Source organism: Prionailurus bengalensis, chromosome D1 (assembly GCF_016509475.1).
Source record: "Prionailurus bengalensis isolate Pbe53 chromosome D1, Fcat_Pben_1.1_paternal_pri, whole genome shotgun sequence".
Lineage (NCBI taxonomy): Eukaryota > Metazoa > Chordata > Mammalia > Carnivora > Felidae > Prionailurus > Prionailurus bengalensis.
The window spans coordinates 99,349,008-99,375,472 of NC_057346.1; the positions used below are offsets into that span (position 1 = coordinate 99,349,008).

Below are 26,465 nucleotides of genomic sequence, written 5' to 3' on the forward strand. Positions count from 1 at the left end.
GGGGAGGTGACTTCCTGAGGCCCCACCTGCTCATCTTCCACAACCACACCACACTTCCCATCCCTTTCTGAGACTCCAGGCCTACTTCCTAACATTCAGGTGGGTAGTTTTCCATCTCCTTTTTTATTGAAATACAAAAAGTGCAAAGGTGAAATACATGATTGGTGCCAAGGAAGTCATTAAGTGAATGTGAACACTTGATTCACAGTACTCCCGCCTCCCCCCCTTTTCCCCGCAGGTACAGACCAGTGGGACAGGGGACAGGAGAAAGACCAAAGAGATCCACGAGGCTCCCCAGTAAATGGGGCTGTGAGCAACACCTGATATACACAGGAGGGCAGAAAGCGGAAGCCCTGGCTTGGGCTAGAGATGCAGGGACTGTCAGGGAACCAGCAACCACTCCAGGCCCTGGGAGTCCTGACATGCTAGCATCATGAGGAGCGAGCCCAGCGAGGGTGGGGCTCAGGCTGCACCCCCCTCACAGATGGGGCTGGGCTGGTCAATAAGGCCCCTACCCCATTACAGGCTCTGGCCAAGGCTGTGGGGGCAGGGCCACTGTGCATCTAGTATCCTGCTGCCAGGGGACAAGGCTGCAGGAAGTGGGGTCCCCAGGTTTCACCAGGAAGGAGTATCATTCTAAGGGACACAGTTGGAATGAGAAGTACCAATCATTGGGGTCCATATTTTCTGAAAGATGACAGGGCCCTGGGGCTTGTAGTCCCTGGGGGAGGTTGCTAAAACTCCCCTGGCAGGGACTGATCTAATTGGCAAAGTCTCTGCTCAGCCCCTCCGGCAGTCCCTACCCACAGATACTGAGGCACTGAGTCACTTCTGGCCAGAGCAGGGACCAGTGTGACCCCACAACAGACCTGTCCACAAGAGCCCTATACTGAGGATCTGTCCAAGTAGGTAGAGAGAAGAGGCAAGGCATGGGGCAGCGGGGATGAGACTGCTTGTCCCTGGCCCAACCAGACCGCCAAGAGGCTTTGGGGCGGGAATGGGGTGTATATTTCAAATGGATGCTGGGACTCAGCCCTGTCATCCAAGCTGCCAGAACAGGGGGCTAGAACACCCTGGGGGCAGTATCACTTCAGAAAGCCTGACCCAGGATGTGAGAACGAGAAGGAGGCAGAAATAGGAAGCAGACCCCAGCCTTGCCCATCCTTAGCTGTGTAAAAACACAAGGCTGAACCATTAGAGGATAGGACAGGAGCAGGTGCTGGCACACAAGGCCTTCACCCAGGGAGATGCCTCAGCAGGCAGGCCCAAGCCAGCATGGCCTCTTATTCCCCAGCAGCCAGGAAAGGAAGGATCAGCCCCAGCTACCAGCCCAGCCGGCAGTGATTGAGGCATCTGCAATTGCCAGGAAAAGAGAGGCAGGAGAAAGTGGGTAAGCAGTTTCTGGGGCCAGTCTTTTTCATACTAGAAGAGCCAAAGGCCGCCAGATCTGCAGAGCCTGGCAAGGAGCCAGGGGTCCAAGGAGGCAGTGAGAAGTATAAGGCGAAGAAAAATGTCTCGTGGTTACAGCGAGGTCTCCAGGGCTGGCCAGGTGGGCTGGACAGAAGGGGAGGAAGAGCTGCCCAACTGGCTGGCTCCAGCTTCCAGCTTCCAGCTCCCAGGGCCTCATGGCCCCTTTCCTGGGCAGGAGCCCCAGACTCATAAGGCTGAAGCTGGGAAGGGTGGTGGGGCAGGGCTCAGAGCCCTCCCGAGTCAGGGCTGGGGAACAATTCCCCTTGGTGATCCAGAAGGAACTTAGTGAACGTGTTGATGGGATTAATGGCCTTGAGGGTGATGGCAGCATCCTTGGCCCACAGCAGGTTAGGGCCGAAGACAACAGCCAGGTTAGTGTTGGTCATCTTGTTCTGGTCACAGTGGGAAGAAATCTGTGGAGGGAATCAGGGGGCTGCAGCAGGAAGCCAGAGAGCCTGCCTCCCATTCCCAAGAGCTACAAGGGTGGCAGCTCTCCCCCCCACCCCCCCACCCTCCTCCAGGTGAACAGCAGAAGCTGAGGCCAGGTCTCACCTGCACCAGGAAGGCAGTGAGGAAACGAAGCACCTGGTAGTTCTCCTCAGGCAGCGTCCGGAGCACCTGCAGCGTTGCCCCCACTCTCTGGCTCTCATCAATGTCTACAAGGAATTGGGGCCTAGGTCACAGTGGCCCGGGGCTGGGCCGACATGAGGCCAGAAGGGAGACCCCAACCAGACTTTCCTTGGAGGGCAGGCCAAATCTACCTGCTCTGAGTGCAGCCCTGACCCCAACCCAGCAGAATAAGCACAGAACTAGGGAGGGAAGACAGGGGCACTCACTGAGGAAGCCCACAACGTGGGGGTAAAGGTCAAAGGTGAGCAAGGGCTCAGGAAGCTCCCGGAGGAAGGTCTTGAGGATGACCGCCGGCAGGTGCAAATCATTGTACTGGTCAAAGTCCACAGGCAGCCCTGGGGGGTGGGGATGGAGAAGGAGCTGGGCCAAGCACGGAGGCCGGCGCCCCATCCAGACGGCCGATCCAGAGGCCGAGCAGACCCCATTGCCCAATCACCCTCAGCCACTGCACAACACCCTCCTCCTACAGAGCCCTTTCACACAGGCCTTCCCCTCCTCCTCTGTGATGAGGGGACCGGGTTGAATGGGGCCCCCCCCAGCACACATGACACATGACAGTTCTTCTTCATCTCTGAATCTAAACCCAGGACCCGGAAGCCTGACCGATGAGGCAGCAGGCCTGGGACAGCCAGGCAGGAGTGGGACCCATGTAATCATACCAAATACCACAGAAACCTCTGACAGGAACAGAACGGAGGGCCCTTGCTTCCCAAGCAGCAGAAGGCAAAGAAGTGCCCTAACAGTGACACCCATGCCCCATCTCCCCTCCATCTCCCCCCCTCCTCCCCTCCCACTGCGGGCCCAGGCACACCCCAGAGCACTCACCCATGTTGTACTTCTGCTGTACTTCCCGCACAACTTGAGTGTTGGCTGATCTCCGGAAAATCCCCTCAGTAGTGAGAGCTGGGAAACAGTGGGGCCTGGTGAGTCTCAGCTCTGGGGCAGTGTGCAGACTCTTCGACCTGTTCTGTCTTGGGGTTCCATTGAGGGTCGGTGTGGGTGCTGATGCTCCCCAAGGGGAGCTGGGAGACTGGGCTGAGGAGGGACCTACGGTTTCGGCTGCAGGGGAAGAAGCAGGTCCTGGAGGTCCTGCGGCCAGTGGCCTTGGCACTCACCGTGAGCCTGCAGGTAGGCAACAGTCTCCCGGAGCACAAGTGGAATGGGCTCCTGCTCTGGGTTCTTCTCCTGGAGGCTGTGGGGACAAGAGCAGTGAGCTGGGTCTGTAAGCCCTTTCCGGTCCCCACGTGCCAGGCCTGCCCACCTTTTGCATACTCACTGCTGCAACGAGACCCCAAACTGTTGGTTGGGCAAAGGGGGCCGTGGTGGCATGGGCTTGGGGGCTGTCGCGGGGCTCTTCTGTGTGGATTTGAGGAAGTCATCATACCTGGGAGAGCAGAGGGGAGGGTCAGGCCCTCAACTTGGCTTTGTCGTCATGTTGGCAACCCTGTGTGTTGGGTACTTCCTGTGCTATTGTACGTGGGTCACTTCATTCAGTCCTCATAGGAGCCCTGCTCTACACATGACAGAGTGGAGACTGAAGAGAATCAGTCACAGAGTTTTTTAAGTGACAGGAATGAGATCTGACCTCACACTCTCTGACCCCATATGCTGTCTCTTACTCATTACCTTCACTTCCTCTGCTTCCTGGGGTTCTCAAGGCTTCCTCTGCCCTTGACTGGCATGTCCTACCCCACAAACATGACACACAGGCACACCCGTGCCCGGCAGGCACACACGGCCCAGGCCTTACTTGAGCACTTGGCGAGGGATCCCCAGTTGCTCCAGCTTCACATGCTCGCTCAGCTCACTCAGGTAATTCACATAGAAGATCTTCTGCCCAAACTTGAAACTGCCGGCAAAATAACGGGCATGGGTCAGTGGGGGAGGGCCCATTTTGGCAGGCCCCCACCATCCCCTCGGCAGCCCCTCCAAGGTCAAAGGCCGAGCCCAAAAATGGTCTGTCTCCAGGATTCTTGGCCTCCTCAGGTATGTGCTTCAGAGCTGAGAGGGAAGTGTGGGGAGGTCACTGTTCTCCCCCATCAGCTGCTCACCTAATGATGGGCTTAAAGAGGATGAGTAGGGTCTTGATGAACATGGTGGGATGCACGATGTACAGAGCCTTAATGTTCTTCTTGTACCTGCAGAGACAGAACAGGAAGTCAGCAGTGGGCATGGTGGAAGAGGCCCACAGCTAGGTTCTTCGTGCACATTTTCTGATTTGAGTACTCATGGAAAACCTGAGAGGTAAGTGCCACTGTTGTCCCATTTTACAGATTAGGAAATGGAGACTCAGAGTGGTTAAGTAACAGGGAAGGGCAGGGTGAATAAGCAGAGAAACTGGGGGTTAAACCCAGGACGTTCCAACTTCAGATTCTTTGCTTTTACCCAATGCTGACAGCTCAGAGCCTGGAGCCTGCTTCAGATTCGGTCTCTCTCTGCCCCTCCCCTATTTGTACTCTGTCTCTCTCAAAAATAAACAAACATTAAAAAAATTAAAAAGAAAGTATTTAGCTTTTAGCGCCTGCCAAGCACATTATCTCCTGCTTTCCTCATAACAATTGGGGCTGGGATTATCCCCTCTTTACAAGTGAGGGCAGGGAGACGCAGAGAGGTCAAGCACTTATCCGAAGTCACACAGCTTGCGGTGGAGTCTGGAGATGAACTGGATATAAGCTCCTGAGCAAGCAGAGGGCAGCCCAGAACCCGGCAGAGCTGTTAGCTCCAGACCTGTCCCCAGGCCCCAACCCACTTGCGGTCAAACTCTCGGTAGGCATCCCGGAGCCAGCTAAGGGAGGGCTTGTTGTCGCTGGTCAGGCCATGGTGCAGGTACAGCAGTGTGTAGTCGCTCTCCACATACTGGTCCAGGGTGTGCTTCAGGTACCTACAAGAGAAAAGCCCATTCAGGCCCATCCTCGACACAGGCGGGGCCCCCTGAGACAGGACTCAGCACCCCAGGAGTCTTCTGCTTGTATCATACACCTCCCCACGAGCCCCTCTCCTGCACTGCCTATTCTGGCTGCATAATCAGTCACCGTGTTGTCGTGGAGGAGATTCAGGCTAGTGGTTGGGCTGCACGGAGGAAGAAGAAGGGTAGTAACAGCCCAGGCCAGAAATCAGGAGATCGGGACTGTAACTGAGCCCTCTCACATACCCGCAGTAAAAATGGCAGTAACATTCTCTGCAGGACTGCCCTGAGTCAATAATAATGACGACAGTCACCATTCATCAGTATTTAGCTTTTAGGGGTGCCTGGGTGGCTCGGTCAGTTAAGCGTCCAACTTCGCCTCAGGTCATGATCTCACCACTCAAGAGTTTGAACCCTGCGTCAGGCTCTGTGCTGACAACTCAGAGCCTGGAGCCTGCTTCAGATTCTGTCTGTCTCTGTCTCTGTCTCTCAAAAATAAACATTAAAAAAATAAAAAATATATATATTTAGCTTTTAGTGTCTGCCAAGCACTTTGTATACAATATCTCCTGCCTTCCTCATAATAATTGGGGCTGAGATTATCTCCTCCTTACAAGTGAGGGCAGTGAAGCTCAGAGAGGTCAAGCACTTATCTAAAGTCACACAGCTTGTGGTGGAGCCTGGAGATGAGCTAACTCCAATGTTTGGTCCTGTTGACCAAAGGGCAGCTTATATACTCAACCTCCCATCATAGTCTATAAAGCACTGTGCCCATGAGAGGGGATTGGGGTGACTAGAGGGTCCCCTCCCCTGCTCTAGTCACTGGGCTTTTCTTGGACCAAAGAGCCACATCTCAAGTTCCCCATGCTCACAACATAGTACCTATCACCTCACACAAGCACATACATGCAGAGGTGTTGAGCACCTAAAGTGGATAAGTACAAAGGGGACAGATAAGAACTCTAGAATGGGAAAGGAGTTCAGGGAAAGTTCTTTCTGGTTGGCCAACCATGCTCAGACCCCAGCAGAATACCACTCCAGGCTGAGAGGCTGGGCCTACAGGAAGGCTAAGGACTTCTGGGGGGGGGGGGGGGAGGGATGGTACCAGGGGAGGTATTCAAGGATTTGAGTAAGTGCTCAGATACAGCCTGACCTAACCCAGACACGGTGCCCTATATCATGGCCCAGGGTGCTGATCTGGCCCACACAGGCAGGCATGTGAAGTGTCTAATGCCGGATTATTACTGTGATTCCAATCCTTATTGCTACATGGTAATTACCCCTTATACACATTGAGCACTTTGCAGTCTGCAAAGAGCTGTCACATATAAAGATGCCATTCTGTAACTATAAAATAGCAAAAATTGTGAAAATACAGTCATTCTTTGATGAATGTTATGGCCTTTTTGGAGGGCAGTAAAGTGATGTGTATCAGAAGCTGAAAGATGTTCATACTCTTTGATCCTATAAAAATATACCCAGGAATTTATGCTAAAGAAACAATCAGAAATGAACAGAAGCATTTTTGTAGAAGGCTGTTCATTGCATGTGGCCTGTTTTACAATGGAAAAAAATTTGAGCAGCAAGCTAACTGTCCAAAAACAGGGAACTGGTTAAATAAAATACAGGATATCTATAAATAGAAAACCTTACAAGATGTTTCTGCAGACAGAACCTATCTGTGAAGTTAGGTGTCAGAAGAGCAGTCACCCATTGGGGTAGTGACTAGAAGAGCAAAGGGAGGTCTGTGGGTGTGGATGACATGGTGTATTCCATTAAAAAAAACCTTTTTTTTAATGTTTTATTTATTTTTGAGAGAGATAGGGCATGAGTGGGGGGGGGGGGAGCAGAGAGAGAGGGAGACACAGAATCTGAAGCAGGCTCCAGGCTCTGAGCTGTCAGCACAGAGCCCGACATGGCACTTGAACTCACGAACCGCGAGATCATGACCTGAGCCGAAGTTGGACACTTAACCAACTAAGCCACCCAGGTGCCCCTGGTGTATTCCATTTTTGGAAATTCTTTATTTTTTAATGTTTATTTATTTTTTAAGAGAGAGAGAGCAGGGGAGGGGCAGAGAGAGAGGGAGACACAGAATCTGAAGCAGGCTCCAGGCTCTGAGCTGTCAGCACAGAACCTGATGGCGGAGCTCGAACTCACAAACCGCGAGATCATGACCTGAGCCAAAGTTAGATGCTTAACTGACTGAGCCACCCAGGTACCCCTGGTGTATTCCATTTTTGAAAATTTATCAAGTAGTATACATAATTTGTTCACTTTTCTCTGCACACATTTGCCAATAACATGTTTTTAAAAGATATCTTTGAAGAATGTTTAATGCTCAGAAGATGTTATATAAGATACAGAGGGGACTATACAAACACCTGTATATATTATAGAAAAAAATAAGAAGTGAATACACTAAAATATTAACACTAGTTTTCTCTCTGGGTGGTAGGTTTATGGGAGATTTTATTTATCATTGTATTTTTTCTTTATAGCTACTTACGTTTTTCTAAATTCTTGAAATCTGTAATACTTTACAATGATATACAATGACATTTCATGTATATTACCTTTACCTAATGCCCACAACAACCCTATGAGGTGGGCACAATTCTTATTTTTATAGGGTTCAGAAAAGAGCTGCCCCCTTACTAGCACACAGCTAGTAAGGAGTACAGCTGAATCCAAGCTTCGGACATTTTCTATTTCAACCTCCCAGATCTGGCTGGACAGCTGGGAAAGGACAAGGCTGAGATAATGTGATTGATCCCCACTGAAAGTGCTGCCGTGCAGGCTGCATGGGGGCAGGGAGACCCCTTTGGGAAGGGGTGGAGGACAGACAGGATGGATGCAGGGGGCTTCCAGGAATCAGAGGAAGCCTCCTGAGTGGTGGAGCCTCACTCAGCAAGCTTTCTCCTGAAAACTGGGTGCTTTCCCATCTCCTTCCTCTGATTTCCTCCCACTCAGACTATTATCTGGCCAGGAGTCTGTCACCTGCCAAATCAGACGGGCTGTGTTAAACCAGAGGGTAGGGGTGTGACTCAGCTACCCTCAGGCTGAGCTCCCTGGCCTGCTCCTGGCTAAGCCACGTGATGGGCCTGAACAAGGCTCAGCCTGCCTGGCTGAGGGGCGGCAGGAGAAGGGTTCAGGAAGCCAGAGAGGAAACTCACACAAGGCCAGAGAGACTCAGGTCTGGCTCACCAGGACTGCAGATGCTGCACTCAGGCCCTTTCCCATTCTGCAGCCGCACCCTTGGCCTGCCCCGACCCCTCACCACCCCCTACATGCACAGAACCATTCAGGATCCCAAAGAACTGGTATCAGTTTCAGGGAGTCCTTTAGTAGAGATCAGGAGAGAAGTGCAAGATGGTAAATGGACACACACTGAGGCACCTCAGAAGACCGTTCTGGCCCGGCATCCACGGAGGTCCTGCGCCCAGGACCACATGCCCGGGTCCCCATGGGTCCACATGCCCGGGGCCCAGTGGTGGCTCAGCAGTGAACACTTATCAGGTTTCTAGACCAATCAGAGCTATTACATATATTTGGCTAACAGAATCCAGATAGGTACAGAAGCCACTGGCACCAAATCTGACACAGAATTCACTGATTATTCATCTAAATGATGAACAACTGCCACCACATCAGAAGCACCACATCATCATAATCAGTCCTCCTGTGTGGACAGTATTTAACTTTCCCAAGCACATCCGCGTGCAGTGTCTCCCACAAGGAAGGAGGGCTTGATTATGAAAAGAGGCTTGAAGAGATGAGGACACCCTTCTAAGGCTGCAGTTTCCCAGACTAGAAACCAGGTCTGACTCCTAGTGCAGTGCTCTCCCCAAAATGTAAAATAGCTCCCACGGGAGAAGAGGAGAGGCACTGAGGGAAGTGACGGTAAGGAGAATGGCATCAGCCGATACTGGGTGTAGGTCCCTCCACCTTGCCCAGGGGTACTCACCCCAGGAGCTTGCTGTGGTCCAGCTGGTGGCTCGGGGGCATTCGGCAGGCACTAAACACGATGATCTTCCGCCCATACTTGTCGTCTCCTAGGTGTGGAGAAAGATGGAGCACAGTGGGTGGCAGATCAGTCGAGAGAAGCAGGCTGAGGAACTGAAAGGTGCCGGGCCTGGAGACCTGTACCACATAGTGCAGGGGCCAGAGGGGCTAACGCAGACATACCTCTGGGCAGCTGTCTGCACTCAAGGGTGTGTCACTGAAGAAAGAGGGACGGGTTGCTCGCAGGGCTACTGAGCTGGGGTCTAAAAAAATAACAGCTTTTTAAAAAGTCACACCTGGTGGAAACACCCAAATGCCCATCAACGCATGAACGCATGAAGAAAATGTGGTATATCCATGCAGCGGATATGTCGTTTGGCCATAAAAAGGAACGAAGTACTGATCCATGCTACATTATGAATGAACCTTGAGAACATGATGCTAAGTGAAAGAAGTCAGATGCAAATGCCTCCATATTGTACGACTCCACTTATATGAGTTACCTAGAATAGGAAAATCCGGGGCGCCTAGGTGGCTCAGTCAATTAAGTGTCCAACTTTGGCTCAGGTTCATGATTCTCACAGCTTGTGGGTTTGAGCCCCGTGTCAGGCTCTGTGCCAACAGCTCAGAGCCTGGAGCCTGCTTTAGATTCTGTGTCTCCCTCTCTGCCCCTCCCCCATTCACACTCTGTGTCTCTCTTTCAAAAATAAATAAAAGGTTAAAAAAAAAGATGTTATGCATCCCAATGTTTATATCAGCACTATCAACAATAGCCAAAGTATGGAAAGAGCCCAAATGTCCATGTCATACTCTCCATAATCCATCGATGGATGGATGAATGGATAAAGAAGATGTAGTATATACATACAATGGAGTATTACTCGGCAATCAAAAAGAATGAAATCTTGCCATTTGCAACTAACTATGTGGATGGAACTAGAGGGTATTATGCTAAGCAAAATTAGTCAGAGAAAGATAAATATCAAATGACTTCACTCATATGAGGACTTTAAGACACAGAACAGATGAACATAAGGGAAAGGAAGCAAAAATAATATAAAAACAGGGAGGAGACAAAACATAAGAGACTCTTAAATACAGAGAACAGAGGGTTACTGGAGGGGTTGTGGGAGGGGGGATGGGCTAAATGGGTAAGGGGCATTAAGGAATCTATTCCTGAAATCATTGTTGCACTATATGCTAATTTGGATGTAAATTAAAAAAAAAATAAAATAAAGTGAGAAAAAAAGATGTTAGAATAAGTAAATCCACATAAACAAAGCAAACTGGTGGTTGCCAGTTGCTGGGAAGAGGGGAGATTAGGGATTGGCTCTTTATGGTTATAGGATTTAGAATGGGTATGGATGAAATTGTGGGACTAGACAGAGGTGGTGGTTGTACAACATTGTGAATGTACTCAGCACCACCAACTGTAGGGGCGCCTGAGTGGCTCAGTTGGTTAAGCAACTGACTCTTGATATTGGCTCACGTCATGATCTTGAGGTTCGTGGGATCAAGTCCCGTGTCAGGCTCTGCACTGATAGCACACAGCCTGCTTGGGATTCTCTCTCTGCCCCTCCCCTGCTCACACTCTCTCAAAATAAGTAAATAAATAAGCATTAAAAAAGAAAACCAATTACATACTTTAAAATGGTTAATTTTGTTATTTAAATGTCACCTTAACTTAAAAAAAACTGAAAGTCATGCCCATCAAAGCAACTGCTATCTAGCAAGTTATCTTAAAAGCTGATGCTTATTCCAGAAGTGCCCTCTCTGAGCAGCGTATTTGGAAGACTTCTTGAAACTACCTTCTGAGCAAGTCCAAGGCCACTGAGGAAATGGGTGTGATTACTTAATGGTCCAGTCTCATCTTTGACCACTATCACATTTTCTGATTTTATTACTAGAATTATTAACCACACTTGGCTCTGACTCCTAGACATTCCTAAAAATCATACCCCTTCTCATTAAGGATATTATTTTTTTAACGTTTATTTATTTTTGAGACAGAGAGAGACAGAGCATGAACGGGGGAGGGGCAGAGAGAGAGGAACAGAGGATTTGAAGTGGGCTCTGTGCTGACAGGCTGACAACAGTGAGCCTGATGTGGGGCTCAAACTTACAAACCACGAGATCATGACTTGAGCTGAAGTCAGACGCTTAACCAACTGAGCCACCCACGTGTCCCTCTCATTAAGGATATTCTAAAGAACATGGAGTTCAGAGGAGTTTGAAATGCTTTGCAAGAATGCTCATTTGGCAGTAATCACTGGGGTGTTTGCCCCAAACCAGTCACTATTTGATGGTCTAATCTGGCTTTGTCAAGAAGCTGGGCAGCTTTTGGGGTGCCTGGGTGGCTTAGTCAGTTGAGCATCCGACTTCAGCTCAGGTCATGATCTCGCAGTTCGTGAGTCCGAGCCCCATGCGGGGCTGCGTGCTGACAGTTCAGAGCCTGGAGCCTCCTTCAGATTCTGTGTCTCTCTCTCTGCCCCTTTCCTGCTCATGCTCTGTCTGTCTCTCTCTCTCTAAGACAAATAAACACTAAAAGAAGCAGCAGCAGCAGAAGCAGCAGCAGCAGGGCAGCTTTTGACACATCTCCTACTGCCCTCCAAGGTGAGTGCTCTTGCAGGGTCAGCACAGCACTCACCCCAAACAAAGCTCAATGAGGACAAGGCCTGGTCCTCACTGCCCCATGTCCCAGGGACCTTCCCTACATCTTTTCCTTCACAACCCTGCAGAGACACCAAACCACAACTGCCTAATCCCCATTGCTTCAGGGGCAAATGAGAAGACTACTTACACAACCCATGAAACACATTGCATCTGTCCTCCACCTACCTCTGAGGATTAAGGAACCCTCCCCCCCTGCCCCCCGGCCCCATGCCTTGCTGACTGCCCTTCTCCATATTTAGTAAGCCATGATCTTGATGCTTCTTCTCGGTCAGTGACCTAACCCAGGAGTCAGTGCTTTTCCGAAGTGGTTGCCAAGGCTCTGACCCTTTTCTCCAGGGCTGGGGCAAGACTCAGAGGGGCTGAAGGAGGCTTCTGGAATGTGGGCAGCATGGCTCCAGGCCCTGCTGGCTGCATGGCTTGGTGCTTTGGCCTAATTTAGCACCTCACTCCCAGCTGTCTGACTACCATATCAGCCCCTTCTTTGGAAGGGGTCAACTTCTAGATTAGCCCCTTCTTTGGAATGACTCACAGGATTCTCCAGGCTCACACACTTTCAACACAGACATGCTTGCAACTCAGTCCACATCAGGCAGCTTTGGGACACTGCTGTTTCTTTTGCCAGACAGAATTTCCTTGAGACAATTCTGCTCCCCTCCTCCAGGCTAACTCCTTGGAATCCTTAAGACTCATTCCAGAAGACTTTGTCCTCTCCTCCTTCCCCGAGACAGGTTAGCTGTTCCTCTGCAGTGATACTTTGACTCTTCTGTATAATTGTTTATGTGCTTGTCTCCTCTACTGGCTTGTGAGCAGGAGCCATGGCTCATCCATCTTTGAAACTCCAGTGCTGGTCCAGAGCCCAGCATGTGGCAGATATTCAAGAAACGTTGGAAGCCTGCATAAAGTCATAGGTCAGCATTACGTGGTATGCATGGTTCTATTTCGGAATTTGTTCATGATGATATCTAGGTTACGAGATTGCTTTAGACGGTGTCCTGGACAGAGTTTCTCCAAACTTACAAGCAGAGAGCCCTCTGCAAGCCTGTCTGAGGAGAAGGTGCAGCCTCATCTCATCCAGCAACAGGTCTATTTTGCAAGACCACCTGCTGTCATACCCTAGCCTAGATCCCGAGGTACTGGGTTCCCTCCAGTCCAGTGGGGGCTGGCTCTCAGGCCTGTTCCAATCCCTTCCCATAGACTGACAGAAGAAGCAAGAGCAAAGTGGTAGGGCAGGGACAAAGGATCAGCCTGGCTGATCCAGCCTCATCTACAATCTGGAACCTTCTGCCATGAGCATGTGAGGGGAGGGACATCTGCCTATTCCCCTCTAAGCAGAGGAAAGGCCTGGAATGTAGAGGAAAATGCAAGGAGGAGCATGGAGGTTCCAAAAGATTCTTTTCATCCTGCCACCACCATCCCCCACCCCCCCCCACGGACGGATGCCCTCATTGGTTGGCAAATATAGGGACTTTGGCAGGAGAGGGACAGGACTTCTGAGCTCACAGGGCTCTGGAATTTAAAGAGATAGTAACTGGTTAAGCAAACAATTGAGGTGAGGGGCCAGGGGCCTGTGGCTCCATCATGGCTGGCCTTGTCAACGCCTTGTAAATGGGAAACTTTGGGTTCTCAACAACGGCTCCACCAATGGGCATCTACCAAGGCCAAGATGTGATATGAAAAATATTACAAACACATGCACATGTTCCCTAGGAGAAGAGGTCCACATCACTCATATTCTTAAAGAGGGCTCTGGCCAGTTCTAAGAATGACTTCACTGGACTGTGTGCTCCTTGAAGGAGGTGATGTGTGTTTTTCCTCACTGAATCCTCAGTGCTGACTACAGGGCTTGTTCGAGAGTAGGTGTTCTACAAATGCATGTTGAATGAAGTCAGAATGGGGATGGGGCAAAAGGGGGATCGGTGAGGGGCTGCAAGGCAAGACTCTCAGACAAGCAAGAATGAGATGTGGGTGACCCCAGGGTCTAGCCCCTGTCCTCCCTTCCCTGGGGTTAAGTCCCATTGCTCAAGCCCTTGGGTGGCCTGGCATTTGCCAGCAGAGAGGGCAACTGCCGCTACAAGAACTTTACTCCTGCTCTCAGAAGAGAACAGACTTCTGCCCTGGAGACTGCAAGGGGAGAAGGAGTCTGGTGTCTCCAGGGCACTGGGGGTGAGGACTCAATGAGAAGACACAGAGACTGTGGAAAGCACCAGGAAAAGAGCAGCGGCCCGAGAAGGGAGACTCTGCATTCCCCAGATCCCGATCATGAACGTGCCCAGGCTATCAATCAGCAACAGTGCAGTCCTCTAGCAGGCATTCTGGGAACCGCCAGACCAGCTACCACCCGCCCGCAACCTGCAGAGCAGGCCAAGGAGATGGGAGGTGGGGGCTGGGGCACTGTGCTGGGGCCGGCTCACAGGTTTGTTAAACTGTTAAATGATGAGGATACTGTAGCCAGTTGACATCATGTTGGTGCTTGAAATCTGCTGTGGTCAAAATTGCAAATGCTACAAATAAATAATAGCCTTCCCCTCCACCCCCACCCCGCCTTCCCAGAGAGCCAACTGATAAACGTTTATCAGCACACCACTGGAAAGAACCACTTGGACGGAGTCAAATTTGACTGTGGAGAATGACAGCTACTACCAGCTCGGAGAACACAGGCTGCAGAGGAGATGGGGACATAATCCATCCTCCGTTCCAACATGGGCTCTTTCTCCAGTTTCTAATGCCAGGAAACTGGCCTCCCAGGACATCATCGTGGTCTCATCAAATGACTCCTGCTCTGGTGGTACCAATCCAAATTCTTCTCAGCAGTCGGAGAGGCACACCCTTGGGGGCACCCCCACCAGAGGGGCCTTGAGCCAGCCCTAAGGCCAGGCCATTGCTCACAGCCAGCCTCCTGCCCCCAGGGACGTGGGCCCTCCCTCCCCAGAAGCCCCTTTCCCTTTGGGCTCCGGATGTGTCCCCACATGGCACCACCCTATCAAACCTCCTGTAAACCTTTTGCTATTTCCGGCTCCCAGGTACCGCCAGCTCCCAGCTCCCTGAAGTGGGGCTGCAATTAAGCTGGCCCCCCCTGGCTTCCACCAAGAGCCCTTCTTGATCCACAGCCCAGAGGCCAAGCACAGAGAGCCAGGAACACACCTACCTGGCTGGGCCCCCTCAGGCTCATCACACCCTGGGGAAACAGAAACATGTTGCAGCTCTGCTTTGTAGTGGGAAAGGGGGTCACCAGGTGCCGGGGTGAGGGTGGGAATGGGGGTGGGTCCCCCCCTGCTCTGTTTTGTGTCTTGGCCACATAGGCCAGGAGGATAGAGACTATGTCACATCACATTAGATACTCCTGATGCCCCAATCAGGTCAATTTCTGGAAGTGAAGAGAGAAAGTTCTGAACCTTTGGGTGACTCTCTTGTGCCCAGGTAAGGACCCGGCCAGGTAAGAACTCTCAGCCTTGCTTCTGCATGGATGAAAGAAGTCATAGCCAAGGCTTCCAACCCAGGCTTGGGTACCAGGCAGGCACCAGGAACACAAATGCCATGGAAATGCCTCTGACATTAGGGGCAACTCTTTTAACTGCCCCATCCCTCTCTGAGCCCAGCATTCAGATATGGACCTCCCTATGGCTTCCCTATGGCCAGATGCCTCTAGGGCCCCCTTAAGCCAGCACCACTGGGCTCCAGAGCCATGTGCTGCCTGGCCTCCTTTGCCCACCCCAATGCCTCAGAGCAGAGCCATGCTGCCATGCTAGCTTACAGTTGCCTGTCCTTACCAGTGAGGACGACCGTTAGGGGAAAGACAAAGAATCCTATCACTCTAATTTCCTCTTCTCGTAGTACAACCTTACAGGCAGAAATCAGGTCACCAGCATCCTTGCGACCTCCCCTACTCTGGGTCCGGCGTTAAGAACAGGAAAGTGGGAGCTCACTAAGGCTGAGACCCAAGGCGGGGCTCATACCCACTCTCACAAAGGTAGCACATCTTCCTGGGACCTGATGCTCCAGGGGGTCATGGGCTTCCTAACTTCTGGAAGGACACTCTGCCATTCCAGACTTCGTTGGAGGTAGGGCTTCCCCAACAGGAACTGGCACCTCCCTGGTCCCCAGTAACTGATGGGATGGAAAGGCTGACATCAGGACAAAGGGAAGGGAGATCAACTGCCGCTCATTCAGGGCCAACTATGTTTCGGCTCCAGGCTAGACCCTGATAGACAGTCAGTACTGTAATCCTCTCAGCGACCCTTTGAGGAAGACATGAGTTCACAGAGCAGAGCTGGAAATCAAACCGGGGCTTTCTGACTTCAAAGTCTCCTAAGCCACACCGCCTCCCACACGCCATTGGCCAATAGAGACAACCGGGTCACAGGTCAGGATGTGCTTGCAGGTGAACAGGCCAAATGGCCATCACAATCAAGTGTGTGAGTTTAAAGAATGGTAGGTGTGCTCAGGAGCCCCGGGGTCAGGGGTCAGACCACAGAGTGGGCACCCGCCCGTCCCCCAGTCCCTACCCCCTGAGAGGCCGGGGGTGAGACCAGGAGGAAAACGGTGCACTGCTGGCTGTGCTCACCTGCCACCTCCACAATCTGGTGCCGGGCAATGTCGTAGTAAGGGTCATCCCACTTCAGGTGTGTCACGGGTTCCGGGGAGCTGCTTTTGGAGTCATCTGAGGAACACGACAAAGGCAGGGGGTAATCTGGGGGACTGGAAGTGTTCTCCCCAAGACCTGTGTTCTTTGATCCTCCCCATCTCCACCATAGGACCTATGCTACCAGTCCCACCCTGGGGCTGGTCTCCCTGCCCTCCTCCTGCTCTCCTGGGGTCTTCCTCCGACAGGAAGGGAGTCTCCCCTTCTAAGGCATGTATGGCTGCCTGAGATCCGGCAGCACCCACCTGACTTGGGGAAGTCGGGCATCTCGTCTGAGGGCCAGTTCTTCTCATCAATGGAGGCTAGCTTCAGCTGGTTCAGAGCCTGGCTGGTGTCATCCAAGGTCAGGTCATCCTGCAACTCTGAAAGCGGGTCCATGACCAAGCCTGTCCCTCACAGCTTCGCTCCACAGAACCTGAAAAGAAACCAGGGGTGGGGTTAGCAAGTCAGGGGCACCCTCTTTTCCCCTGTGACTTCTACAGCGAGCCCTCCTGATCTCACTCTTTCCTCCCGCAGTGTCCCCTGTTCCTGTTCCTCAACACTTCGCATCCTTGCCAAGAGCTCCATGTAGCCCTGGGTTCTCCACAGGCATGATGCCAGAAAAGGCAGCTGGGGCAGAGGATGGTGCAGCTCAGGGCGTGCCCTCAGGTCGTCCAGTTGGATAAGGGATGAGCCGTGCCAGGGCCCATGCTGCCCACTGCCTATCTGGTTCAGCAATGCAGTCCCAGCTGCAGAGAGCAGAAGTCTACACCCCGTCCTCAGGGGTCATAGAGCACAGAAGCTTCCTAGGTGCCAGCAGTTAGAGGGTAGAGATGTTGCAAGCATCTACGGAGTACAGGGATATTCCACATGAAAAGTTATTTGTGGCCTTGTCTATTCCATCCCTCACTTTTGTCCTGGGAACAGGAGGTGGCCAGAGACCACAGGGTCCCAGAAAAAAGTCAATGGTCAAGGTGCCCAGCTGGGTTTGCCCCAGGACAGAAACAAGAAACGGGATGGAATCTGCCTGCCAGTCAGAGTGGGCAATCTTCAGGCTCTTGGGGGCTCCCAGGCCCACTCTAAACTGCAGGGAGCTCTGAATGCTAGTTTCAAGGTGGGAAAGGTCAACAGACAGTGCCAAGCATTGGAGAGCACAGATGGGAAAGTGGGAATCCCATGGCATTCAGAGTGTTAAGCTACAGGAGTCGAAAAACAGACCAGCAGTCACAGCAGACTGAGAGGGAGAAGAGCCAGCTCGGAAGCTGGGCTTGCCCAGGTCTAGGTCTGGCAGCAAGGATGTGGCCCCATGAAGCCCGAGAGCAGTACCTTCTGCCCTCGGCCCTAAACGGAGGCCAATCCCCTTCCATCCCAAACTCACCCTGTGGGTCAGGGAGGGGATTGAATCCACTCAGTCCAACCCCAGAGAAGAGGCTGCTCTTAAGCACACTACATTCCTAGAGCCCAAAAATGACATATATAGTCAGAGAATCAGCAGGGCAGATAGAGTCCAGACAAGACCAGGCACAGGGAGGGAGAAGAGGGGGGAACTGCTAGCTAGGATCCAGACCCCAAACACCTCTGGGCTCTAAGGCAACATGACAACCTCCTGCACACGTCACGTCACAGCCGAGGACTCTGGCTGGTAAACCCGGCTCCCTGTGCCTAGCAACAACCACCCTGTTACCAGGGCAACCACGCTGATTCAGTGGCAAAAGCTGTTCCAAGCTCCTGAGTCAAAGCCAAGCAGCCAAATAGCCAAACAGCCATAAAACAAAAACCAAAATCCAGAAAGTCTTTCTCCTCCTTTCCTCTGGCCTCTTCTCTGCTACACGTATTCACTACTGCTGATTACCACCAAAATAGAAATCCCTTCCATGAGCACAGAGAAAGATGACCCTCTCTTATCTTGGAATGCACTTCTCTCAGTGAGTGCTGCTGTGCCCCACACCCCTGCTCTCCCATTGCCCTTCAAGCCTCCAATGCAGGCAACTCTAAGTCTTGAGGAATCCACTCCGGATTCATCGACAAACTCCTCCCATTCAACCAGATGGCTGTGAGGATTCCCCGAAAGGGGACTCCACTGGGTAACAGGGACAGAACTCAGCACACAGTAACCCCTGTTAGGCCTGAGTCTTCTCTTCATGCCTTCTCTTCTGTCACTGACCAGGCACCAAGCGCTCCATTAGCCCTGCCCACAGCTATCCCAGAGAAGTCTTTCTGCACAACAGTGGGTCTTAACTCAAAAAAAAAAAAAAAAAAAAAAAGGCATGGGATGAGGGATATGGAGAACTGGATTATTATCGTCCTGCTGGAGCCAATGAGTTGCAAAGATGCTGGGCAAGTCTTTTCCTAACTAGACTTACATCTCCTTATCTATAAAAGCACAGACTCCTTCCAGAAACATAATTCTCCAGTATTCTAAAATACTCACACTGAAGTGAACAACAGGGTTAGAAGGAACAGCTGCGAGCTGAAGTATGTGTGAGGGAAGGAGAGGGACACCTTCTAAAAGGGAGTTGAACTTGAACTCCACCTCTTTTCCAGTAACTGCTCCTCTGTTTTGTCTGTTCTTCCAAAACTGACCCCTCCCCCACCCCATAGCCTCCTTTTCCAGCATAACTAATCACAGTTGTTTCCACCTCCCAGCCAGACTGGCCTCCAACCCACAGCTGCTTTCCCCTGTGAACCCTGAAGTTTAGCTCCCACTCAGTGGGAGGGTGAGGGAAGCTGGCTCAGGGAAATTCTAATATAAAGGGGTGGCCATGAAGTATCCTGGCTGCCTAAGACTCCAGTCACCTACAAGCCCTGTTCCACTCTGTGCAAAATACTCCTTACTCTGAGATTAGTATTTCTCTTCTCCACAGGTAATATCTACTTTTACAAAGATCTTTGAGAATCATTTCAGGCACAGGTTTTCACCTCTGGACTTCTCTGAAATTCTGATGAAATCTGTGGACTTTTTCCCTAAGAAAAATCAGCACATGCCTGAAATCTTCTATGCAATTTTAAGGCCCTCTGAGAATCTAAGAATCCCTGACCTATTCAGCACACAGATGCTGTCATTTGTTGAATGACTGAATGAGTGAATTCGTCTCCTAAATGGAGAAGGGAACCAATATTTGTTGAGAGCCTATATAGTGCTATAAACAGACAAATTACCTTTTAACTTCACAACAGCACCATGAGGTTTGCATTACCAGGCCCATTTTACTGCTCGAGGAAAATCAGGGCCAGAAAAGATAAGCAAACTGTTTAGGCAGGTCATACAGCTGAGTCAAGATTTTAATCTATATCTGTATAAAGTGGTCTCTTGATGCAGGTCAGTCCCTCAACACTTCTTTAAATGACTGTCATTCGTGTGATTCTGAAGGTTCAGAGAGGTGCCATGAAAAAACAAAGTAAAGTCTCTCCCCTAATCTTCACGAAGAACTGAGATAACTTGAAATCGTATTCTCTGGCATTGGGACCGCCCTCCTAGTTGGGGCTCCAAAATTGCGAAAATGCAAATCCCATGATACAACAGCGAGACTTTCGACTACAAATGCATTTGTACAGAGCTTCGTGGTTTACAAAACCCGTAATAGGTGTAATTATCCCATTTCAGAGATTAAGAAATAGAGATGAAAGCGTGGCCTAATTAGTGGCAGGCTGGAATACTTCCCCCAAATTTCTTGCTCTTAGCGCTTCGCCAGTTCGGACCAAAGAGACTTCCCCTTACCGTGGGCTTGCTCGATGACAGGGATCTGACCTAGACTCTGCCCTGGGAAGTGCAGGAGGGAACCAGCAAAGGAGACAAGTCACCTCGGTGCAGACCCAGGAGGGGGCTGAAACCCGCTGTGGGAAAGCCAGGCCCCATACCACTCCTGCTCCCTTCCTAGGATCCGCTCGAATCATCCCCCTCCTGACCCTATGCCTTAAAGTGACCTGTCTAGTACCTCCCTTTTCCCCCCCACCACCCAGGAAGACCCCCGCGCTCCGCAGCTCACCGTGGTCGGGCACTGCTCCCTGTGCCACGCCTGTCAAAGCTCGGCAAACATCCGGCGCCGCGGTAGAACGGGAACCGCCCCCTCCGGGGCTCCTCACTCCCCAACCACTTCCGCCACACCTCCAACCCACTTCCGGCTCGCTGCCAGGTCCAAACATGGCTTTCCAGGATCCCCTCCCACTTTCCTGCACGTGCTGGCTTAAATGCCCGCCTGGGAGAGAAACAGCATAAGTGTCCGACCCGTCCCTCCCAAAAGGAGGTGATTGGAACAATTAGTTCCGCTTTCCCTGGAGCTCGAATCTCTAGTGGTCCGCTGGAATCCTGTGGTTCTTATTGTTGTCAGACGGAGTTTTGCCTCGCCGGTATTCCCCAACTCCCGGTTCTGTGCACCAATGAGTCAGACTCTTCGGATTCTCTCCCGACAGGAAATTTGGAAGCCCATGGTTGTTTCCGGGAGGAGCGGAGAAGAAGACGCTCACTTCCGGCGGAAGGAGGCTTTTCTGGAGGGATGGAGGAGGCAGAGGAGCTGCTCTCCGGGGGCGAGAGACTGCAGTGCGGTTAGTGACCTGCGGCGTCTCTGACCCTCGGCCCCGTCCTTAGATGGACCTGCTGTTCCCTGGTCAACTCTCTACCCCCAGGCCCTTTTCCTCCCTAGCCTGGAATCCTCCGGTGCCCTCAGATGTCTCTGGGGGGTTAAGAGTCCTCGAATACCCTCAAACCTCCTAGGGGCTCCGTTAGAGCTCTAACATCCCTCAGACTGCCGAGGCCTAGCTGGACCTGCGGTTTCCCCCCGTATCTGTCCCCACCCTCATGACCCTTTGGACTGGCTCCCTTACTGCCTTCCCATTTCCCTGCAGCCCCCGATCCGCGCCTGGGCCCGGAATTAGGATGGATCCCTTCTGGACAAGGCTTTGCTCGAGGCCTCAAAGATTTCCCGCCCGGGCCGACCCGGGCCTTCCTCGCTCTAAAGAGCCTTCCCCGGGGCTTGGCCCTTGGCCCTTCTTCACTCGCCGAGGAACCGTGTTTGGGGGTCTGGTGTGTCGGGGAGCCCCTGCAGCCGGGACTGCTCTGGGGGCCTCTGGAAGAGGAGTCTGTCTCCAAGCAGAAGGAGGAAGGAGTGAAACTACGGCTGGAGGAGGTATTGAAAGATAGGACGTGTCTCCGTGACAGATCCTGCAAGAGGTTCAGCCATTTGTAAACAGCTCTTCAGTTTGTTAGAAGAAGCAGGGCATTTCAAGAGATAGGAGATGGTTATGCCCCTTCTTTCCAGGACTGCCTCTTCCCCTCACTTGCAGTAGTTAAGGAATCGAGGTGCAAAAAGTGCCGAAAGCTGGATAAAATGGCATGCCTCATTTGTAAAATTAAAAAATAGCTGTTTCCTTTTTTTCCCCCCAACTTTCCAGGGTTATTTGGAGCAATAGATGAAATAGTGTGGGTAAAGGGTTTCATTGCATAGTAAGTCGTAAAAAGTAAAGTTGATGTACCTCTTACAACTTTTTATTGTTTGGCACACTCACTGGAAGGCAGTAATGTATTCAACTTGTGATATTCCACATATTGGGAGGGAGGTGAGGGGAGAGTCTTTTGGTCTTTACTGAATGAAAAATCAGACAACACAGTCCTGTAGAGGAAGAATCAGAGACCGTTAACCTTCCAGGGGCTTCATATTAGATCTGTCTCAGGAGAGGTTACATCCCCCCCCCCCCCGCCCCCGATTCTGGTTCCCCAAACACATGGGAGAAGGACTCTTATTGGTTTATTTCAGGACGTGTCACTAGGCCCATGGGGAGACGTGTGTGCTTGTGAGCAGAGTTCAGGCTGGATCAGGTAAGTTACAGGAGAGTACGTAGTGAAGATGGTCCTTTGAGGCTTTCTGTTTTGGCATGAGTTGGAACCAGAAGCCCACTGTAATTCCCCACCCAGCGATTTTTCTTTTTTTTTTTTTTTTTTTTTTGCAGTGAGTGTTCCAAAGGCATGGGGTCTTTTAGGACTCAGACTGCCCAGGAGCTGGGGCTTTAGGGAGGGTCACTTGAAGAGGGTCTCCTGAGCTAGCTCTTCCTCTGCTTTGCAGTCTGGTGCAGCAGGGCAGGCTGGAAGGTGAGGGAAACGTAGCCCTGGTGCGGATCAACGAGAAGCTCCATCTGCAGGTGTACCGGGTTGTGCTGCCAGGCTTTGAGTTGCTGCTGTGGCCCCAGCCTCCCTCTGATGGCCTGAGCCCCACCCAGCCCAGGCTAGAAGAAGAGGCAGCCATGGCTGTGGTGACCGAAGTGGACTCCGCTTCACAGCAGGAAGTGGACTCCCCTGGGGAGGATGCAGCAGAACGTTGGACAGGTATGTGTCAGATACAACGCTGGCTTCCGAAATTATCGCCAAATCAACCTTGATATGACAAGGCAAAGCTGTGGCTCAGGGAGGTAAAGGAGAGCATCACAGAGTTTTTAATAGTTTCTCTGAGATGGAAGGGCAAAGCCTGGATATTTATTGAAATTTTGAAGTCTGGTAGATCTTTCAGTGTAGATGGGACAGGGCTTGATCAGATTGAATAAAGATCGTGACATAATGGCTTAGGACTTGTAGATACAAGGCTAGAATTTTCAGTAAAAGGCTCAGAGAGTCTTGGGGTGTGACCTATCATTTGATGCTTTTATTGCAGTGTGATTGGGTCTTTTCCTTAGAATGAATAGTATTGATATTTGCAACTTTTATCTTCCTGAGTACGTTTTTTGGAATAGTAAGGTCATGTCGATGAAGACAGCAAGCTCTATATAAGGTTTCCAATTTCTCATGTTTCTTCTATCTGGGGTGGGTGTAGAGGTTCCTTTATTTTCAGATGAACTAAGGCGAGGAGGTGGTGGCCTAATTCGTCCTAAGTGTGCGTCTCCAGAGGGAAAATAGGAGCCCCTAGGAGAGCCTTGTTCTAGGACTATCCAGAGGTTTGGGGCACTGGGGTTCCCAAGAGTGCTTCCCCAGGAGGCACCTAAGACTGAACATGAAGATGAACAGAGCACATGGTTCATGTTCCAGGGAAGAGAGTGGTGTCATTGCTCCTGCTGAAGTTCAGGTTCAGGGGCTGAGTAGGAGGAGACACATATTCTTAGAATTTCCTAGTGACACCACTGCCACCCCCTGCTACAGTTTCTACTAACCGCAGTGCCCCCACTCTTGCCTTGCAGATCCCGGTCACCAGTCACCCCCCAGCATCCAGGCAGAGAATATGGTAAGCCCCGGACCTAAGCCTCAAACCCAGGATCAACTTCCTGAGGAGAGCCAACCACTTGGCCTGCTCCCTCGGGGTGGCAGCATGGATGAGGAGGATCCACCCCAGACACAGATGTCACCTGAACCTCAGAGCAGCTCCACTACCCAGCAGGGCCCAGAGAGTAGTGAGGCCAGTTCCTCGTCTTCTGCCAGGGCCACCCACCTGCATGCTTACCTGGTCAAGAAGTTATGTGGCCCCAGTGAGCAGTGCCCACCCAGAGCAAAGACCTCGGAGTTCAGGGCCCAGCAGGCTGGGGAGCAGCAACAGGCCGGCCTCCCTGCATGCTTGCGGAGCCCTCCTGGCCCAGGAGGAAGCCCCCCAAAACAGAGACGACGGTACCGGTGTGGGGAGTGTGGCAAAGCCTTCCTGCAGCTGTGCCACCTGAAGAAGCATGCGTTCGTGCACACAGGCCACAAACCCTTCCTTTGCACTGAGTGTGGCAAGAGCTATAGCTCAGAGGAGAGCTTCAAAGCCCATATGCTGGGCCACCGCGGAGTGCGACCCTTTCCTTGCCCACAATGCGACAAGGCCTACGGCACCCGGCGAGACCTCAAAGAGCACCAGGTGGTACATTCAGGTGCCAGGCCCTTTGCCTGTGACCAGTGTGGCAAGGCCTTTGCCCGCCGGCCCTCCCTGCGACTGCATCGCAAGACCCACCAGGTGCCGGCGGCCCCTGCCCCGTGCCCGTGCCCTGTGTGTGGGCGCCCCCTGGCCAACCAGGGCTCTCTGCGCAACCACATGCGACTCCACACAGGAGAAAAGCCCTTCCTGTGCCCACACTGTGGCAGGGCGTTCCGCCAGCGGGGCACCCTGCGTGGTCACTTGCGGCTGCACACGGGGGAGCGTCCTTACCGCTGCCCGCACTGTGCCGATGCCTTTCCGCAGCTGCCTGAGCTGCGGCGCCATCTTATCTCTCACACCGGGGAGGCCTACTTGTGCCCTGTGTGTGGGAAGGCCCTCCGAGACCCACATACACTGCGTGCTCATGAGCGTCTGCACTCAGGGGAGAGGCCCTTCCCGTGCCCCCAGTGTGGCCGTGCTTACACACTGGCCACCAAGCTGAGGCGCCACCTCAAGTCCCACCTGGCCGACAAGCCCTATCGCTGTCCCACCTGTGGCATGGGCTACACCCTCCCCCAGAGCCTCAAGCGGCACCAGCTCAGTCACCAGCCTGGGGCACCCTCCAGCCCACCCAGTGTGCCACCTGCTGCTTCCGAGCCCACCGTGGTACTGGTGCAGACTGAGCCAGAACTGCTAGATACATGCAGCGAACAGGACGTCTCCCCAGCCCGGGACGTCTTCGAGGTCACCATTTCTGGGAGCCAGGAGAAGTGCTTTGTGGTGCCTGAGGAGCCAGGCCCCGCCTCCAGCCTGGTGCTCATTCATAAGGACATGGGCTTTAGTGCCTGGGCAGAAGTGGTGGAGGTGGAGACGGGCACCTGACCCCCTCACCTCCTTCAGCAGAGTTTTATATAAAGCTAGTGTTTTCTAGCTGCCGGGCGCCTGCGTCTTTCTCTTTGGGTTGCCTGACGGAGTCTAGTCTATTCTGAGAAGCAGATCGGGGATTTCCCTTCCTGTTTATGGACCACCACATTGTTTCCCAAGACTGTAAGGTAAACCTGTTCTAGATTTAAGAGCTTTTTACTGCCTTCCGGTAGAGCATGTTCTACCTCCTTCACCAGGAACTGCTCAGGGTGCTTGTTCTTTAAACACAACGGAAGTGACCCCACCCAGTGAGGTAGTCAGGGAGCTGGCAGCAGGACTGCCCTGCCCGGGTGCTTAGTGCTGGCATCATTGCTCCCCCGAGCTCCCTGAGGGACAGGCACTTTCATCTAGAGCTAGACGGAATGATTGGAGGGTTAAAATGCCAGAGGCTGAGCTCAGCTCATAGTTCCCTCTAACTCAGGCTGTAGGTGGTTTTGGCAAACTTTTTCACCATCTAGGGGCTGTGAAGTTGGTTTTCTTTCTGTGCTGATAGACACCAGACTCACTGGAGGCAGCTAGGGCCAGATCTGAACCCTTCTGTGGGCTTGGGCCACCCAAGAAAGAGTCTGCTCACAGACTCACATCCTGATGTGCATAGACCATAAACCAGCACCCTGGGTGCCGGGATACAGCTGTGAGCAAGACTGAGGTGATGCCTTTTACAGATGGGCATCGGGGACAGTGTCCGCAAGGAATAATAATGATTAAATAAACACTCCACCCTGCTTGTGGGCCAGTTCTTTGAGTTTATATGATCCTCGTGGCAACCTGTGTGGTCGGTAGTGGTAGCATTCTGGTCTTACAAGTGAGGAAGCAGCTTTAAGTGTCCTACTCAAGGTGGCACGGCTGCTAGGCTGCAGAGCTGAGACTCGGACCCTCCTGGCCCAGTGCTGGAGTAAGGCTGTTAACCCTGGCACTGCTGTGATCTGGCGGATGGGAGGGTGCGAGAGAGAGTGGGGGTGCGGGGGGCTGTGTGTGTGAAAAAGCCCTGGAGTGAGAGTCCGGTGACGTCAACAACAGACCAGCGTGGCTGCAGCAGAGAGGGAAGGGGGCAGGGCCAGGTCACGCAGGCCTTGCTTTAGGAGTTGGGACTTTATTCTCAAAACATTGAGAAGCTCTTGGAAGGGTTTTGAGGAGGGGAATGACGTGACTAGATTTATGTTTAAAGAGACCGCTGGAGGAACGGATCGGCCGGCAAGGTGTGGTTGTAGGGAAATCAGGAGGCAGCTGAGGTGGCGGGGAATGGGGTGGTAGCAGTAGAAATGCAGAGAAATGGAATTATTTATCTGACACATACGTGTGCACTTTATGTATGCTGGTTAGGGGTGTAGTGTAGAAAGAGCCTGCTCTCAGGGTTACGTCCTGAGGAGCACAGCAGACAACAAATACATCCCACATGATAGTAAATGCAGTGAAAAAAAGTCACGCGGGAGGA

The 26,465-nt window shown here is 52.1% G+C and overlaps 2 protein-coding genes across 3 annotated transcripts; one reads left to right on the forward strand and one right to left on the reverse strand.

Annotated features, from left to right (window-relative positions):
• Positions 1–104: 104 nt before the first annotated feature.
• Positions 105–20,406, reverse strand: ARHGAP1 (Rho GTPase activating protein 1). Of its 2 annotated transcripts, none has more exons than XM_043582403.1 (13): positions 20,288–20,406; positions 16,568–16,737; positions 16,245–16,340; positions 8,973–9,060; positions 4,850–4,981; positions 4,152–4,238; positions 3,851–3,949; positions 3,377–3,484; positions 3,216–3,292; positions 2,926–3,003; positions 2,307–2,435; positions 2,023–2,126; positions 105–1,883 (listed from the first exon to the last, which is right to left on the reverse strand). In XM_043582403.1, the coding sequence occupies exons 2-13, from the start codon at positions 16,698–16,700 to the stop codon at positions 1,695–1,697; spliced, it is 1,320 nt and encodes a 439-aa protein (XP_043438338.1). In that variant the 5' UTR covers positions 16,701–16,737; positions 20,288–20,406; the 3' UTR covers positions 105–1,694. The 2 variants fall into 2 exon arrangements, with proteins under 2 accessions (XP_043438338.1, XP_043438339.1); XM_043582404.1 differs by lacking the exon at positions 20,288–20,406 and adding an exon at positions 20,020–20,194.
• A 311-nt stretch (positions 20,407–20,717) lies between these two features.
• ZNF408 (zinc finger protein 408) lies at positions 20,718–25,755 on the forward strand. The gene is made up of 5 exons (XM_043582389.1): positions 20,718–20,843; positions 21,144–21,424; positions 22,052–22,113; positions 22,358–22,617; positions 23,460–25,755. The coding sequence occupies exons 1-5, from the start codon at positions 20,795–20,797 to the stop codon at positions 24,986–24,988; spliced, it is 2,181 nt and encodes a 726-aa protein (XP_043438324.1). The 5' UTR covers positions 20,718–20,794; the 3' UTR covers positions 24,989–25,755.
• Positions 25,756–26,465: the final 710 nt, after the last annotated feature.

Bases quoted from the DNA above. Each gene is read 5' to 3' on its own strand.
- ZNF408 (XM_043582389.1), top strand. From the start codon at position 20,795: ATGGAGGAGGCAGAGGAGCTGCTCTCCGGGGGCGAGAGACTGCAGTGC. The intron at 20,844-21,143 runs GTTAGTGACCTG...ATTTCCCTGCAG, and splicing joins GGGCGAGAGACTGCAGTGCG to CCCCCGATCCGCGCCTGGGC. The intron at 22,114-22,357 runs GTAAGTTACAGG...TCTGCTTTGCAG, and splicing joins CAGAGTTCAGGCTGGATCAG to TCTGGTGCAGCAGGGCAGGC.
- ARHGAP1 (XM_043582403.1), bottom strand. From the start codon at position 16,700: ATGGACCCGCTTTCAGAGTTGCAGGATGACCTGACCTTGGATGACACC. The intron at 3,485-3,850 runs GTAAGGCCTGGG...CTGCTCTCCCAG, and splicing joins ATCCCTCGCCAAGTGCTCAA to GTATGATGACTTCCTCAAAT. The intron at 3,004-3,215 runs GTGAGTGCCAAG...ACTGTTTCCCAG, and splicing joins TGCCTACCTGCAGGCTCACG to CTCTCACTACTGAGGGGATT.